Source organism: Saccoglossus kowalevskii, chromosome 9 (genome assembly GCF_978046115.1).
Source record: "Saccoglossus kowalevskii chromosome 9, keSacKowa6.1, whole genome shotgun sequence".
NCBI classification, from domain to species: Eukaryota; Metazoa; Hemichordata; class Enteropneusta; family Harrimaniidae; genus Saccoglossus; species Saccoglossus kowalevskii.
This window is the reverse complement of record NC_140649.1, coordinates 33,314,313-33,330,969: the sequence shown is the minus strand read 5'-3', so window position 1 is coordinate 33,330,969 and position 16,657 is coordinate 33,314,313. Positions and strand designations below refer to the sequence as shown.

The 16,657-nt window shown below is 36.7% G+C and overlaps 2 protein-coding genes across 2 annotated transcripts; both read right to left on the bottom strand.

The window, feature by feature from the left end:
* Positions 1 to 3,634: 3,634 nt before the first annotated feature.
* Positions 3,635 to 7,034, bottom strand: LOC102803425 (CMP-N-acetylneuraminate-poly-alpha-2,8-sialyltransferase-like). Its single transcript, XM_078006879.2, has 4 exons — positions 6,778 to 7,034; positions 5,922 to 6,044; positions 4,818 to 5,381; positions 3,635 to 4,423 (listed from the first exon to the last, which is right to left on the bottom strand). The coding sequence occupies exons 1-4, from the start codon at positions 6,930 to 6,932 to the stop codon at positions 4,192 to 4,194; spliced, it is 1,074 nt and encodes a 357-aa protein (XP_077863005.2). The 5' UTR covers positions 6,933 to 7,034; the 3' UTR covers positions 3,635 to 4,191.
* Positions 7,035 to 14,168: 7,134 nt separating this feature from the next.
* LOC144345466 (CMP-N-acetylneuraminate-poly-alpha-2,8-sialyltransferase-like) lies at positions 14,169 to 16,168 on the bottom strand. Its single transcript, XM_078006900.2, has 2 exons — positions 15,780 to 16,168; positions 14,169 to 15,035 (listed from the first exon to the last, which is right to left on the bottom strand). Exons 1-2 carry the CDS (start codon positions 16,112 to 16,114, stop codon positions 14,777 to 14,779), a joined length of 594 nt encoding a protein of 197 aa, XP_077863026.2. The 5' UTR covers positions 16,115 to 16,168; the 3' UTR covers positions 14,169 to 14,776.
* Positions 16,169 to 16,657: the final 489 nt, after the last annotated feature.

The following is a 16,657-nucleotide window of genomic DNA, read 5'->3' as shown; positions in this document are numbered from 1 at the left end:
CGGAAATAATACACTCTCCTGCCCCCAGAGGACAACTCTAGATCACATAAATTATTGTAATTAATTAGACACCATAGACAATACTACACACGCTGTCGTGATACAAACAGAATATAGCGTGCACAAACAACCCCTAATAATGCTATTGACAGACTCTTTATATGCAAACGCACGTCATAATACATAGTGTTTTGAAGAAGAAAAAACGTTTTCCGAAGTTCCACTTAGAGCTGAATCCAAAAACACGCAGTCGGTTAAAAATGTGATCCAAATATTTACCCGTGTATATTATTCCAATAAAATATACTTCAATATATGACAAAACAATTTAGGTAGCATAATGTAAGGCCAGACCAAACAAAAATCTTGTTCATCGTTTTTTTCTTGTAAAAACCTTGGAGCGGCGAGCGATTTTTTTGGGGGGGGGGGCTTAAAAGTTGAAAATGTCTGATCCAAATTCACAGAGGTCGACGTTTTTTCGGCATTAAAACATTTCCACCCTCACGGCATACACAGACTATAACGTTAAAGGGCGGTAGTCGTCGCGCCACGCATGTGCGAGATATGTGGGTCTCATATAAACAAAGATGGTGACTTTGACTGTTGCAGATCAACGAGTACGAACTGAGACGTTACCAAGCTTTAATTAGATGATTTGAAGGTATCGAAGGAGTCACCGGCGGTAATCAGTGCAAGTCGTACCTTGGTTAAACCTCACACCGCATTGGATTGTGGGGGAAATCAATATTTATCAACACAAATGTCGCACATGCGCAGCACGACGACCATCTAGCTTTAATACTCATCTTGTAAGTTCTTTATTCGATGTATTAACCATCATCCAGGAAACAAAATCGATGAAGCAATGAAGACAAAAGATAGCAGTCGTTACTGTCATGAATACAGCAGCGGACCAATCGTATGAATGAGTTTTGGGGACACACAGACAACTCTCGGCCTGAAGTCGCTGTGTCGTCACAGGGAGCGCTGTCCCAGCACAGACCTGTAGATCGGTGTAGGAGATGCCGACCTGCAGCGTCAATGGCCTGAAGTATCACACTTAACTTAGCGCCGCCAACGGTCAAGTTAATTTTTAACGCAAATTCAAAAATCAAATCAAAATGCGATATGATAGGTACGCGCGGGTCCGATGAACAAGTAATTTTTTTGGGCTGGTCTAATGATTATATATTATTAGTTGCACAGTTTGTAAAAAATAGCAAAATATACATGGAATAATAACTAGTTATCTTTCAAATGAACATAAATTGGATGATTCTGCTCTCATATTGTATGTGCTTTTCTTAGACTACAACATCATCGACATTATATTTATCTTCATTTTATTTAACGGTTTTCTCAAATTATACTATTTAACCAGCAAACTGACACATATGTTCACTTTACATTGTATTCGCAGTCATTATAATAGAAAACAGTAAGTGTAATATACATACTTTTTATTTCTTCATTGGGCCATGTGATCAACGAATTCGCGGTCTTCGATTCTCAATGGTCAGCTCCTAATCAGTTGTCCCCGAATTCAGCGCGGCGTCCTGTCAGTGTCACAATTAACGCTTACAATAATTTTCTCTATCAGTATCATTGCAAGAGGGCGATATACAAGACAAATCACTTTTAATGTTGTGATTTGACATTCAATAATTATCCTATATATTAAACTAGTACAAATTTTGATATAGGATATTATATGCAGCGATACATTGTCTACGTTGTGCCATATCATGTCGTATAAGTTTACATAAGTGTTTAGCGACAAATAAACCTAACATCGCGTTCTCGTTTTATCTAGTGTTGATTTGTTTGTTTCACGGCAGCGCCAAGGTAATACTATGAATTATTTGTTAATATTCCGATCACTGACCCCCCCCCCCACACACACACATATATATACAAGTATTGATATGTGCTACATTTGTCAATAGACTGAACAACTACTCTGTGTTTTTCTCTATTATTGCAGCTGGCTACGCGAAATGAATTGAGTATCAGTAATACAAACGTACTAACATGGACACTGGGATTTTGAAAAGAACACGATGCACGCGTGAAACAACAATCATTATTATCACAATAATATTTGATAGAAATTACATTTTCTGGTTACTCATATTAATATATATATATATATATATATATATATATATATATATATATATATATATATATATATATATATATATATATATATATATATATATATATATGACGACGGATGGATAATGTAAGAGTACCTTTCATACTTTGAGAGGACTACAGTGATTGGGCATTGTGCAATCATTGAACAAAGATATTATTAGAATCAATAGAACATAGAACATATAACATTATACAAATGTTCACCCCAACCGAGGTGGACATACAGTTTTAGCGACCCGAAAAGCTCATTGTCAACCGAGGCGAATAAATCTTAAAACAGAAATTGTGGCACTCAGAATCATGGCAATCTTACAGGTCCCGCTCGTAAAGCTGAATGCGTGTATGAACACAGTTGAAAGAGTTAGCGATTGAATTTTATTGAGTTTTATTATGGACGCCATTTTACTTTCATGGTTGTATTGATAAACCTAATTTCAACAGCTTCAGCCTGGCGAAGAATTGATAAACAAATCCAGCGCCATCATGTGTGTAGTTATAGGCTACACTGCATTCCAGTTCGCATTAGAACACTGAACGAGCTGCACACTGCTCGAGTATGGTTTTATGTCAACACCATTCTCTTATCGATATACAGCATATATAGGTATACTGTCAAAACACATAAATACGTAACAAAATCAAACAAAACGGTCCAAAAATTCCACGATGCTCAATTTTATTTAGGTAGACGAACTGCCAGTGCGCGATCGCAGACCGAATGTCAAACGCTGGGTGCGCCGGCGAAACGCACGGCAAGTGCGACTAAACATCACGCGAAATCGTTACAAAATCCCAGTTTTCTTCCCAATAAGATAGTCAAATAGTGAACACAAACCTGGTAGACTAATCAGTTCACAAATATCGCCGCGTATCGTGTTCCCCTGGCAGGTTAGTTGCGTATATCAGGTAAATTCAGGAGGAAGATACCCGGATGGAGGTAGACATACGGATATGGCAGCAGGTCGACACACGAATATGCAATGCGCGAATCTGATTGGCTGTCATGGTCATGAGGTATAATAATGAACAATGTTACTCAAAGTTTGCTGTCTGTCTTATGTCATGGTTGTGGCAGCCGCAGCAATTGATAGTAACACATAAAGACACATTTATAAACTAAAGGAAAAAGTAAACAATATGACCAGTAACTCTCTGTTGTGTTTCAGCAATGATCGCTCTTAATACATAGACAGCCCAGAGGTTCATATATTGTTCACCTTAAACGCGAACGGCCTCCGAGATCTCGTTGAGATCGATTGTATTCTCGTTCAAAGAATCTGATTCAAATTAGATAATACGTCAATATAAATGCGCGTTTCATTGTAGTAATATGCGTTTTGTTCACATACAACAGAAGCATGGTATTTGAAAAAGTGTTTAGACGCGCCATTAAAAATTGGTCATGAAAACTACCTAGTAAACCAAATATGGTCACTATCCCGATGTCAAAGGTCATTTATGTCACGACAACAAGAAATGTAACACAGGATTTATTCAAATATTAAATTTAGTGTCTATAATAATGAATAGTTGCAGCTATTTAAACAAGTTTGGTCGAAATGCAAAGTACCAATAGCAACCCTGCCAAAAATTATGCTCCTTGTAAAATAAAACGTAATCCGGTTATAGCTTTTTAATGATGTAAAAATAGTAAAAACCTTGTACTCAAAACTGATAGATTGGTATTTAAATAGGATCCCCTACTCTATATCCATATTAATTACAGCAAGAAGCGTATTTTTCATGCGTATGAAACAATATGGAACTTACACTGACCTTCAGCAAGGAGGTCACACAACGTCCATGAGCGAACTAATGGATCAGAGGACAAATATACGGGGGAGTCGTCACCTGCGCATGCGTTAGATGGTCATTGTTTACAAACAAGCGTCTACCCATGAGCCTTTTTTTTTAGCATGCGTCGCTTAGGACTCAGTTCCCAGGTGTGGGCAGGTGACGACCCCTCCGCTTTAACATCCGTCTTGGGACGCATCTGTTCTTGATACTTAGACGGTAGCGTTGTTACAGAGATCAACAATTGTTTTCCAACAGTCTTATTGCGCCTGCTTCTTCCATAGCCTGAAACAACTTGACCTCTGCCAATTTATGTTTCAGGTACAAGAGTGTAGCATTCGATAGCTGAATTGGAGAATTGCCGGCTTCCCTGTTTCGAGGCACAAACCCGTAGACATCCACCGAGTCGCATAATAACGTTGCCATGGTGAATGTAATGAAAGCGTCACCCAACGTTGCATTCCAGATTCTATACACAGCAAAGGTTGGAACGAATTAACATACGAATGATATATTTATATGCTAAATATTAATAATGCAACTTTAATTAGCTAATGATATTCGCTACAACTGCATCCTAATTGGGGCTCATTTGTTTATGAATTTTGTAAATGATTAAATCATTGTATGGTGTCTATCTTCCTTTAAATTTTTAACAGTAGTCGGTTATTCACTCGACGACGATGACGATTGCTAAATCCGATGTAAGAAGTTCAAGGGAGAATGGAGTTTTGAACCGAAGAATTGTTTCACTGGCAGGTGTTTGTGTTTGTTATTCAAAACTGTGAACTGTTATTATTTTATAAAATTAAACATTAATCTGTGTTGTTGTTTTTTTCGCATCATCTGCAATGCTAACTTACCTATTTAGTGTCTCGTGGGAAATTGGAACTGGTGCGTACGCAATACGAAATGGAAGTTTCCTTTTGTCTTTCGTCTCTGTTAGAAAGAATGTCAAGTTGCGTTTTACGTCCGATGTTAGCGTGTAGGGTAGCCATACAGTTGAGCTGCCCATTAGTTCAAATTCTTGTAGAGATGAGCCGTCCGTGGTGTTCTGGGAATTTGATATGACTTTTGTTAATTTATTATTATAGTATTTCACGGTGTTTGGGTTAATGACTGTAAGGTTTGTTTTCCAGCCTATTTCGCTTTCGAATCCTTTCAACACATTCACTCGCATCACGAAATCGTGATCATCAATGGCGTGGCCACATCCGCGTAATAGATGAATCTTGTCCCCGACGAGGGCGCAAGACTTCTGCCTTTCGAGAGAGTAAAAGTTGTTTTCGTATTCATCCCGGAGATTTGGTGGTACCGTTTCGCCCATAGGCCATTGATTTTGGTGAAATGTCATCTGCGAGACTTTTACGTCATCCCTATATGTAGCCAAAATCGATTCCAAGTCCAACCACGAGGAAACGTTCTCCCTGCAAAAAAGAAAAGAAATATAATAACGTAATCGGCGAAACTTAGTGTGCAATGGTCAGTGTCGATTTACCAAAACGATTTGTTTTAATAATATATCACTGCAAAACGGAATTTAAAATACTGATGGGGTGCCGTTTGTGCATTTATTTGTCAAGCGGTTTTCGTGGGGTTTGGTTTTTTATATGTAAACATGCGACAATGTTTTCATTATTAATAAATTTCAAATTAATTGTATGGAAATTATCAGTTAACGTACTAGTTTTATTTATAAATAATGCGATTAGTACAATATATTTATGTACACTTTATTATTTATAAATAATTTTACATTCATTACTTAAATGTTATTCATTATTTTTATTATGCAATTTTATACAAACAATTGTGTGTGATTCATAATTAGAAAGGTGTTACATATCATGTATCGAATTATAGATTTATCATCGAAATAATTTATTTGACAATTAAAATAAAGAAACAACGAATCGTGTTACTAAGATACACAGTTTACTATTAAAAATCTATAATTCACATCTTGCCTTATTTCCATCAATGAGAAGTTCTGCTTACAATCCACACATACAGCCTGTCTGTTTCCAATCGCCTTAGCATGAAGACCAGTCTTTGTCACATGTTTAATGATGTCATCGATTATCTGAGTGCTAAGGGAAAGAAAATATCAACGTACACACACCAATAGTGCATGATTGTGAGGTTGTCGCGATTTGTTCGCTGTCCCATATTTGTTGGTTATTATCCTAATATTGATGCTGTCTAAGCTAAAGGGTACACACATCATTTCAAGAGACATGGTCATAAGCCGTTATCGTATGCAGTGCGTTCGATTCCCATATCAAAAGTATATTTTCCACGCCCTATATACGCCGAACCAGGCCTATTTCAAACACGACACGGAGCCGGTATTGTGTCGATTTCAATCATTTCATTCAACTCGAAGTCACGTTTCATTACAAATTTCACAAAAGAACTGCCTGATTTGTTTTATTAGGAAGTAAACATGTCCATAATATTATTTATAAAACATATTGATGACTATCTCAGTACAATAGCAGTTGTGTGTGATATACAACTACGTGTTAATTGCTCTTATGGAAGTAACCCTGCGTGCCACAGGGATCACATCGGCTACACATGCTGTATGCACAATATCCAGCACAACACTGCCGCAATCACGCTTCACCAGTAAATACAATGAGGCATGCATAACACCCACAGTGACGTCCTGTATTTATATTCATTGCTCTCTACAAAATATTAAAACAATAATGACTAAATAAAATCTGGAATATATCTACACCGCGTATTGGACATGACCGAGAAAGAATGGTGATACACATACAATTCTACATGCATGTACAACGAATTTACTCTTACCCGTTAGTAGATTGAGTCGTTGTCTTGCGTACGAGTCCAGAGGTGTCCACCAGATAAGATATAAGCCGAACCCAAATTGCAGCTATGATTAGCAGTACAAACAAGGTCCTTAGTTTGTAACTGTATCTATGCCAAAATACATACATGGTGTGCATATATACGATCAGTACCAGTTATTTTCACCGGTGGTAGAAAGATATGATGTTGTCAGCAGTCAGCATGTTACCGGCAGTCACTCCATCGAGTGTTTACTGAGCACGATAACACCAGTCATCCGCAAATAAACACATGTGTCGGATTATAATATACAGTATATTCTGCTACTGTAAATGAAACGTATTTTTGAATCAGTAGCGCCTGTTAGCCTTGTACGAAAATATAGTTACTGCAGAGGGCGTATTGACCGTTCATTAAAGTGTAAGTCAGTGGGCTAACAACAAAATTCTCTCGGATGAAGGAGCTTCGCAAATGTAACACATGTAAACAGTTTTTTAATTACTTTACTGTTAATTAATTATTAATATTAATGTTAGCATTTTCACACTTTTCTGCATAATACTCAATTATCCAATGCGTAGTTTATACAGTTGATTTGAGGTTATATTTCACCCACAATCCCTTGCAGACAAAACAAAATGCTAAACAGTGAACGTATACAAGTTGATAAAGAGTAGATGTAAATTACTTTCTCTTGCATTCATGTAACGCTTTTATCTGAGAGTACCATGCTGTTACTCTGGACGTTCCTTTTAACATGCTACAAATCAAACAAATGTTCACAATTATACGATTTAAGGCGTACATCAAACCAAAAGTCACTGTGAGTAATGTTTGTCTCTAATAAGTACGTTCACATTGTAGTGAGATAGTATCAATCAATCACATTATCATGATGGTGAAAAATATGTCGTCACGGTGTAGTAATTTCCACGCCAACGGTGACTCTAATGGTGAACATCATTGGCTTCACAAATTTGCACATTTGTGTTTATTTCCGGTTGCCTATTTTAACGATTACTGACGCCTACTCAGGGGTTGAGTGCAGAAACGATCACGTGACTGAGTTCAGCAGCTGATATCATGATGCATGCACGTGTATATTAGGTGCGTCGTGTACATCCATAACTTACACTTGCCTCTTGGTAAACCATTCTTATATATCACACACAACATGTAAACCGGCATTATAAAAAACTCATATATTTCTGTTTTAAATGTCGCATAACATTTTTGCATACACCAGACCTATTTTCTAATTTAAAACTTGCAACTTTAGGATACAATGTCTGTAGTTCAAGAGAAAGATACAGTTCTATCGTAACTACGCAAACAATGAGACACTGACACCATCAACCGCAACAATTAACATTTGGTTGGTTCATCAATGAAAATCAAATTATTCCTTAGAAAAGGTTTTGAATTATTCATGAGTAAAGGACAAAGCGTCCGATGTACACTTTATTTTCATTTAGAATTAATGCGGGTGAGACCAACTGTGAAACCACATTTTCTTTTAACGATTAACTCCTCGAAACGATTTACGAATTTCTAACACACTGGCAAAAGAGGTTTATATATGGTATAGTACTCTATGACTCGTTGCTGTTGTTCGAACCATGCTCTTTTTATCTGGTAACTGAATCGGTCAGTGTTCTTGTTGGAAACTGTCAGGGTTTGCCCGTAAATCGACCCGGGAGAGTTACTATTTTAGGCCTGTTTACTGGTTATTCAGGCAGTTTTAGGAAATCGTTCTCTCATGCCAATCGTGCGTGATAGTGCTACTAAATCCTTACTTTTTTAAGGAAACTTTTTTTTAATCTAGTGGCGAGACTCGGTACGCAACCAAGTTACAGAACACAGCCAAGTTATATGAAATATTCACTCTGCTAACTCAGCTAAGCGCTGATCGACGAAGGAATGCAGCGAAGTGTCCCCGTGTTTACACAGGCATTGTATCAAGTGTACACCCGGATCGTGTGTTTTTTTTTCTGATCTGATCATCAGCCCATTGTTCTTCTGCACAAGGAGGATTACATAGCATACGCAAGCATCAACCACGACGAGTTTTGTAGACAAGTTGTCAAGAACTGGTGGACTCGACTATGAGAAATAGTTAGGCAATTGACTATTCGGACGCTTACTGATTAAACTGAATTGGTAAAATTACCCCAAACAATACTGCTTAATCTTTTATGCGTTAACCAATTTCGGGGCATGATTAATCATTGACGTATAACTCGTATGGTATGTTTTAGTGCATATGACACTACAGGATATAATAAACAACCATGTATGCGTAATGTGTAGGCTGCACCAGACAAACATTATGCATCATACTACAGTGCAATTTCATCTTATTTCCAAATCATAACATCTGAATTTGCTAATTTGTAGCACTGTTGCATAACGGTTTGAATAATGTGTTCATATCTTTTGAAATAAAAGAAACAAAACGATTTTATTGCTCTCTAATAACATGGTAAATACATGTATATTCACCAAATAATAATTACATTAGCGTTAACATTACATGAATAATCAAAAACAAATCACGAAACTAATAACAATAATGATGATATGGATGATATGATGTTGATTGAGTAAAAAATAGCTTAGAGCTAGTCTAGTCTGATTTTCTGTGAATACTTAAAAAGTATTTGACTTGGAGAGCTACTTGCATTATTCGTGAAGAACAAGATGGTATCCTACACTAGGGTTGTATGAGTGACAAAACTGAACACAAACATACAGTAATAAAAAATAAGTAAATAAATTGTTTAGTATTTTGAAATTCAAATTGGCCACTACTTTTAAAGATCGGGGGAATTTTCTCGTTGCTATTTATAGTCAGTGGAGTTGGCCTGCTTTCACAAACACAGTTAATTCAACGGGTTCAGTATTAGGGAATCGTGGGGTAATGTTGGAAGCATCTATTAGTATTGTGAGGGCAAATTATCCTAGCCACATGCTTTATTTGAATTTAAATTCTATAGTAGGTTTGTAAGTTCAGCCATATCTGCTGGTTTAAAGGGACCACCGCGCTTTAAGAACGAATGTAAATTTGGATTGTGGTCCTTGCTTTGAATTTGAAGATACCATTGAGAAAATTCGAACAGTTTTCCCCACTAACTTTTCGACATTTTTGAAATAAAAATAAATCGGAAGTGGTCATTTTAAAACCTTTTTTGATTTTTTTGTTGTTGCATTACTCTTATATGGGCTACCTATTTCTGTTCACGAAAAATAAGAACTTTAGCGGTCACTTGACGATTTATATTACCCTTACATTGAAAATGGAAAACAGGGGGACAATCTGCTTGACAACTTACTTCAGAACCACACAACACATTGAACTGAAATTTGTATGAAGGGCAAAGCACTTTATAATTGGTCACGTGTTTTGGCCGCCATCTTAAGTTCCTTTAAATAGATTAGCTGATCGATATAACATTTTCTAAACTGAATTACTTCAGACAGCAGAGAAATTATGGAATCAGTTATGTTATTTGGCCGTTATTTTGGATTTCTATAAAAAATGACAATAATCTTGAGCAATTTCTTTCACGAGTGCTTTAACCAATTTATGTGTACTATATGTGTATGTAGTATCTATGGTCTAAACCGCTTACGAAAAAATAAAATAATTTTGACCAGTGGCTTTTGACGTGATTTGGACGCCATCATCGATTCCCAGTAAAATGGCGAGTATTTGTTTTTATCAATGATTTTACCAATTGAGTTCAATTGTGCACGTAGTATCTATGGCCAAAGCCTCGAAAAAAATCTGCTTAGTCATATGTTCCCTCTGCCATCTTGGATTTCTGGTAAAAATGACAAATAGTTTGATCATTAGTTCATCGTGAGTACTTTAACCAATTGACTAGAGGGTATGCATGTAGTACCTATAAAAAAAAAGGCTTTTACGAAGAAAATAAAATAATTTAGATCAGTCACATGGTTTGATCGCCATCTTGTATTTTACTTGAAGGATCTCTCTCATTGCCGTTTTTTGCGCAAGCTGTTTGTGAACACCACCGTATTGACAATGTTTTTATTTGATGCACCTAACTTATAAATATGTACCTAATAAATATGTAACACTTCCAGTCAGTGTAGCGCCCTCTTTAGTCAAAACTTTCGTTTGGAATACAGATATTATTGTGCGAGAACAGATTTTTGGATAAAACACCTAGTAGTCCAATATACAGTACTGTACTTGTATCAACAGTAATGTATTTAAGACGTGCCAGTGGTGTTGCTATCGTCCATGATTTTCACCGTGTTTGTGTATTATTATTTTTTATGGGAATATTATTTTCTGTAACTTTCCCTGCATTTTTTAAGCACATCATTTTATATTCAATTATCTCTTCCAACTATAGTGGTCAACCCATTGTTTAAATATAATAAATATAACAAGATAACGTTATATCTAACTACTCCATTTTTGTTTTCCAAGGATAGCAGAAACACAGTCGTTATTGGCCTTAGAGTATGCACTTACATAAATACTGGGGTTCGTCTACCAAAATATATCATAATATTAATCCAGAATATAATACTCTATTTGTTGTATTACGTTATGTGTAAAAAATAAATGTGTGTTTATGGTGACAAAAGTGATATTTTAATGATCCCATATATACAATATAGTATTTTCTATCTGCTTTGCATGCACTTACGTGATACGTGAATAATATCGATGTGTTGAAGTTCAAAATAAGCTATATTTTTTAATAATCTAGTATACACTATATACAATTATCGTGTTTTTATTATAATCTGTCAGGTTTTTAATTTTCATTCAAACATTTGTTTTGAGCTTTTACTTGATTTTATTGTCATGAATTAGTTTTCGCGTATCTGTTGACCGACTTATTTAGCTGATTACTAGTGAATGGCTGTGTTATATTTGTCATCATTTAGGCTCATGCGAGGTCCTGGACGGAACTTGTCTCAGTGATTTGGAGCTAATTACGATATAACCGTCGCTATTCGGACTACTATTTCTGACAGTTGGTATTTTCAGTTAGTAATATAGTGAATGATTAATCAAAAGATATGACGTGTCCAGTACTTAGTGTGATTGGCTGTATGGTCGAAGGCCACACCTTGGAGTCTATAAACTTCTTTTTAATAGGTTGAGTCTTTGATACGTAATAAACAGTCTAAGTCCTTGGTCACGGAAAGAGAGAGAGAGAACTCCACGAGGCGAAAGAGTCTTGGTCAGTGCTGGGCAGAAACCCCGACGAGGCAGTTTGCTTCGAGGCGTTCTCGATGTGGCTAAAGACTAGCTATTGAAACGTATTTCGTTGTGTGCGTCTGTTTGACTGTAAAGCTTAAGTGACTTTCCGGTCCGGTACCTCAAGCAGACGAGATATAGAGACCAGACGAGAATTTCCCCCTGACACGTGTTTGAGAAACCCAGACCAGAAGAATTCCCCCGTGATATTATTCTAAAATTGTATGGCATATTGTCGTAATTAAATTCGGTGTTTACATATTGTCATTTCTTATCTGTGATAATATGCGGTGTTTTTGCTTGGTCAATAATGGCATGTTTGATTCTCGTGTCATGAATTTGTTTTTTTGGACGGAACTTGGCTCAGTGATTTGGAACTAATTACGAGATAACCGTCGCTATTCTGACTATCGATTCTGACAGTTGGTATTCATAGTTATTAATGTAGTGAACGATTAATCAAAAGATATGACGTATTCAGTACTTAGTGTGATTGGCTTTATGATTGAAAGTTACGCCTTAGAGTCTTTTTACTGTTTTGTAATTGGTTAGAGTTTTGAAAATGAATAAAGAGAGTTTGAGTTGGTCTTGGGGAGTACAGCACGACAGACGCAGTCGAGTGCAGTCCTTGGGGCGAGTGTTGACGCAGTCTAAGAGAGTCTTGGGTCAGCCTTGCGATAGTCTTGGGGACTTTTCCCCGGGGCGCTGAGTCTTATAGAGTGCTCGATTGACCGACTAAGATGAGAGCTGAAACGTATTTCGTTGTGTGTGTCTTATTTGACTGTAAAGTAGAAGTGACTTTCCCGATCCCATACCTCAAGGGGACGAGATATAGAGACGAGACGAGCTTTCCCCCTGACACGTGTGGAGAACCCCGTGGAGAAGAATTTTCCCCCTGATACTCGTGTCATTAACCATATGTCCTAAACGAACGAATGCATTATTTAAGGTACCTGTTCTCCATCATCATCACCTTGATTATCTATTTTTTACTGAATGAAAATCATAATGCCTTGAATGTTAGCAAGATGTCTATATCCATTTGTTCATCATCATGCAAATTTAAATAGACAGTTAATATCAATGTATAACCTTTGGATAATTTGAAGTTCCTAAAAATAACTAAGCAAAATTTGGCAAAAAATATTCTAGCCATCGTGTTAATACTACATGTATTATAATAATCTCGATATCTCTTATAGAACAACATGACATAGCCACTTGTAAGATATGATTATAGTTGGCTATGAATTATAAAATTTGAATGTATATGTATAAAATCAGGTAGGAAGAAAGTTAACATCTAGGACATCTCTATTATCAATTTTAACAAAAAATCACAATCAATTGAATATGGAAATTCAATTGAGTCAATATTAACTAGCAAATACATGAACTATTAGTTCACAAGATATTAAAAAAATTCAAAAATCATTAAATAGCAAAATCTCAGCAAAATCGGTCTAGGCACCTCCGAGAAATGATGAAGGACACACACAAAAAACTGTTACAGGATTTCGACATTCAGAATGGCCGCCAGGCAACCATATTTTATCAAATCAGGAAATAAATCCATGTGATATATGTATACCTCCTCACTGTGTCTTTGTACCTAGTATCATTGAAATCAGTCAAGGCATCTCTGAGAAAGATCAATGGACAGACAAATGCCATGATTAACAATCAAAATGCCTGCCAGTCGGTCATATTTGATCATTTCAAAAAAGTAAAACAACGTGCATCTGTATGGGTGGTCCCTTTGTCTTTGTAACAAGTCTCAACAACATCGGTCAAGCCATCTCCGAGAAATGACGATGGACACACTAGGACTGAATTTGACTAAATTTTGGCATTAAAAATGACATCCAGTCTGCCATATTTTATCGAAACGGAAAATAAATTGACGTGCACATGTATGGTTGACCACTATGTTATTGTACCAAGTTTCAAAAAAATCGGTTCCGTCATCTACGAAAAATCACTCCGGATGGACTGACGGTCTGACGGACTGACAGACACACTGAAGAACTGACGAAGGCGAAACTACAAGTCCCCCCGGATTTTGTCAGGGTGGGGCTAATAATATAACTCTAAGTTTAAAAAGAAGTAAATATAATACTGTCTATATACGAACTGACATATATATTAGTTTGCATTCGTTTGGAAAATGTGTGGCATTCGGTGAACTTTATTTCAAATTCCAGCACCAGTAATCCTTCAATGGTCGCAACTACACTATACAAGTATAACTAAAATTACGCCCTAACTACAACTGGCGACATTCTGTACACGGTTTCATTTGCAATTGAAAATGGCAAAATATTTGTATAAAGATAGTCTTATGACATTCATCTAGCTCCTTGGTACATTTGTTCTGAACGTTTTTATTAAAGTATTGTTTAATTAAAAACTGGCAAAAATAATACCCGACATAGCTCACTCGAATGTGGTTGTATCTTCACATTTCTATTTGTGGCAAATATGTTTTGCTTTTTTTTGTATAAAAATTACATTTTCGATTACTTCATATTAAATGTATTCTCTAGTATAATGATATAAATAATAACAGCATAACAAGACATATTACCTGCTTGTAACCAGCAATGCTGTTTGTAGCTAATAATAATATGTATGTGCGCCTATGCCTGCATAACGGGTTTCTCCAGCAGACGATTCACAACAACCAATGTTTTATTCGTATTATTTTCACCAGCATTATTGAGATTAGTCTAGAAGATTATATTACTATCTACCATATCAAGTACATTTCCCCGTAACCAGTCTCAAAATCCTGTTTTTATGTAAAGTCTGTAAAAGTTCAAATTCTTCATTCCAACCATGCATCTCAGAGACAGTTTCTTTTTTCAACTCGTCGTAATAGTGGAAAGGAATGGACTTGCCCTCTTGATCAACGGTGAATGGATAAAAGCCGTACAAATTAACATTTTCACAAAATGCCAATGCAGTTACCACTGCCCTCAGCCCATGAGTAGGTAGGCTTTGTAAATTAAGTATGCTACGAAGAAACAAATATAAAGTGTACGTTATTTAACAAAAAAGTGAAATATTCAAAACAACATATTGGCCGTATATCGTTCAATGTTTCAAGTTGAGTGTCATGTACGTCCTGCAACTTTTTTTCAAGGAATAAGGCATGTTTCTATTTCAATCAACAAGTTGCAACGTGTTGATGCCAGACTTTCGACATGAAAAATGGTATGATCGTCCAATTCACACAGTCTCGCTGAAGTCGACCATCCGTGGCCAAACTGTATTCGACTAAATTGAATGATTGAATCTACCAATCATCGTTGCGGTAACAACAACCTGCATCAATTTCAAGTTTAAACGTCAAATGTTGACCGGTGTATCATGGCCATAACATGTATATTATTGTTGTCGAGGTGCACTACTGTGCCCTCACCGACTGGCTCATTCGCACGCATTCAAGGTAACTGGGGGTGTATCAAGTCCAGCTGTCAGGTATTGAGCCGTAATAAACATGCTGACACACGTAAATTCAGTTATGAAAGAAGTATTAAACACCAGGGAACAGTAACAAACTATGGATCGCATTATCCGTTATCATAACAACATCAATGATTACTACAAGTCGCTGTACAGTACAGAACTGAATTCAGATACTGTGCCGTATACGATTCACCTTCACAGACCGTGCCTATTATTAAATTATGTCAATTGTACTGGATCTCGTAAAATGTTTGCAATAAAAATAGTTGAAATATAATATCTTAATTACCTTTTCACCACGTCGTGGAGCCTATCATTTGCGATGTAAGCAACTTGAAAGAGCAGACCATATGTGTTCTTTAGGGACATCACAGTGTTTACCAGCTTATCGACAGAACACCGTCGCATGGGCCCAGGGGCTGTGAACAATAATGATGAATCATTCAAGAACCGAAATCTCTCGATTAATTTCGCGACTGTCATGTTCCCGGGAAGATGCAGTGGTTTATTCTCGTTGAAATAATCGTACAACTGGCACCACATCGCATTATTAATTAACGTCATGTTAGTTTTGTATCCGACGTCGCTTGAGTATTCCTTAATTTCGGGGTTATTGATCCTCATAACAAAGTCGCTGTTGTTGATTTCGTCGCCGCATTTGTTATTCAAAAGGATCCCACCACTTCCGACCAGGGCGCACGTCTTCTGTGGTGAGATAGCGAAAGTGGTTCCTGCATCCTCGTTCGCCCGAAATGTCATATCGCGCACTGCGACGTGTCTCAAGTACGTTCGTGTCACGTTTTCTATTGGCAAAGCTCGCGAGATTTCTTCTCTGTGGGGAAAAACAATGTTAAATGATCATTGTAAACAGAAAATAAGCTAAAAATGAAAATTATTTCACAGTTAAATAATAACTTATTTGATTAGTTCATGAATCATGACCAAATATAGTCACGTGAGCAGCAGACGCGATGACAGGGAAAAACGGCCATATCTCGGCGGTCATTTGGTCATGAGTTTGCACTATCGATATAGAAGCAGGCGCCTTTCTTAGGCATATATACCAACATGGTAAAGAGTTTTGTAGACCAGCTATCGTCAAATAATATTGATTATTCTTCACCACTGTATTTCGATATCTCCAGCCACTGGTATCTCGTCACAATT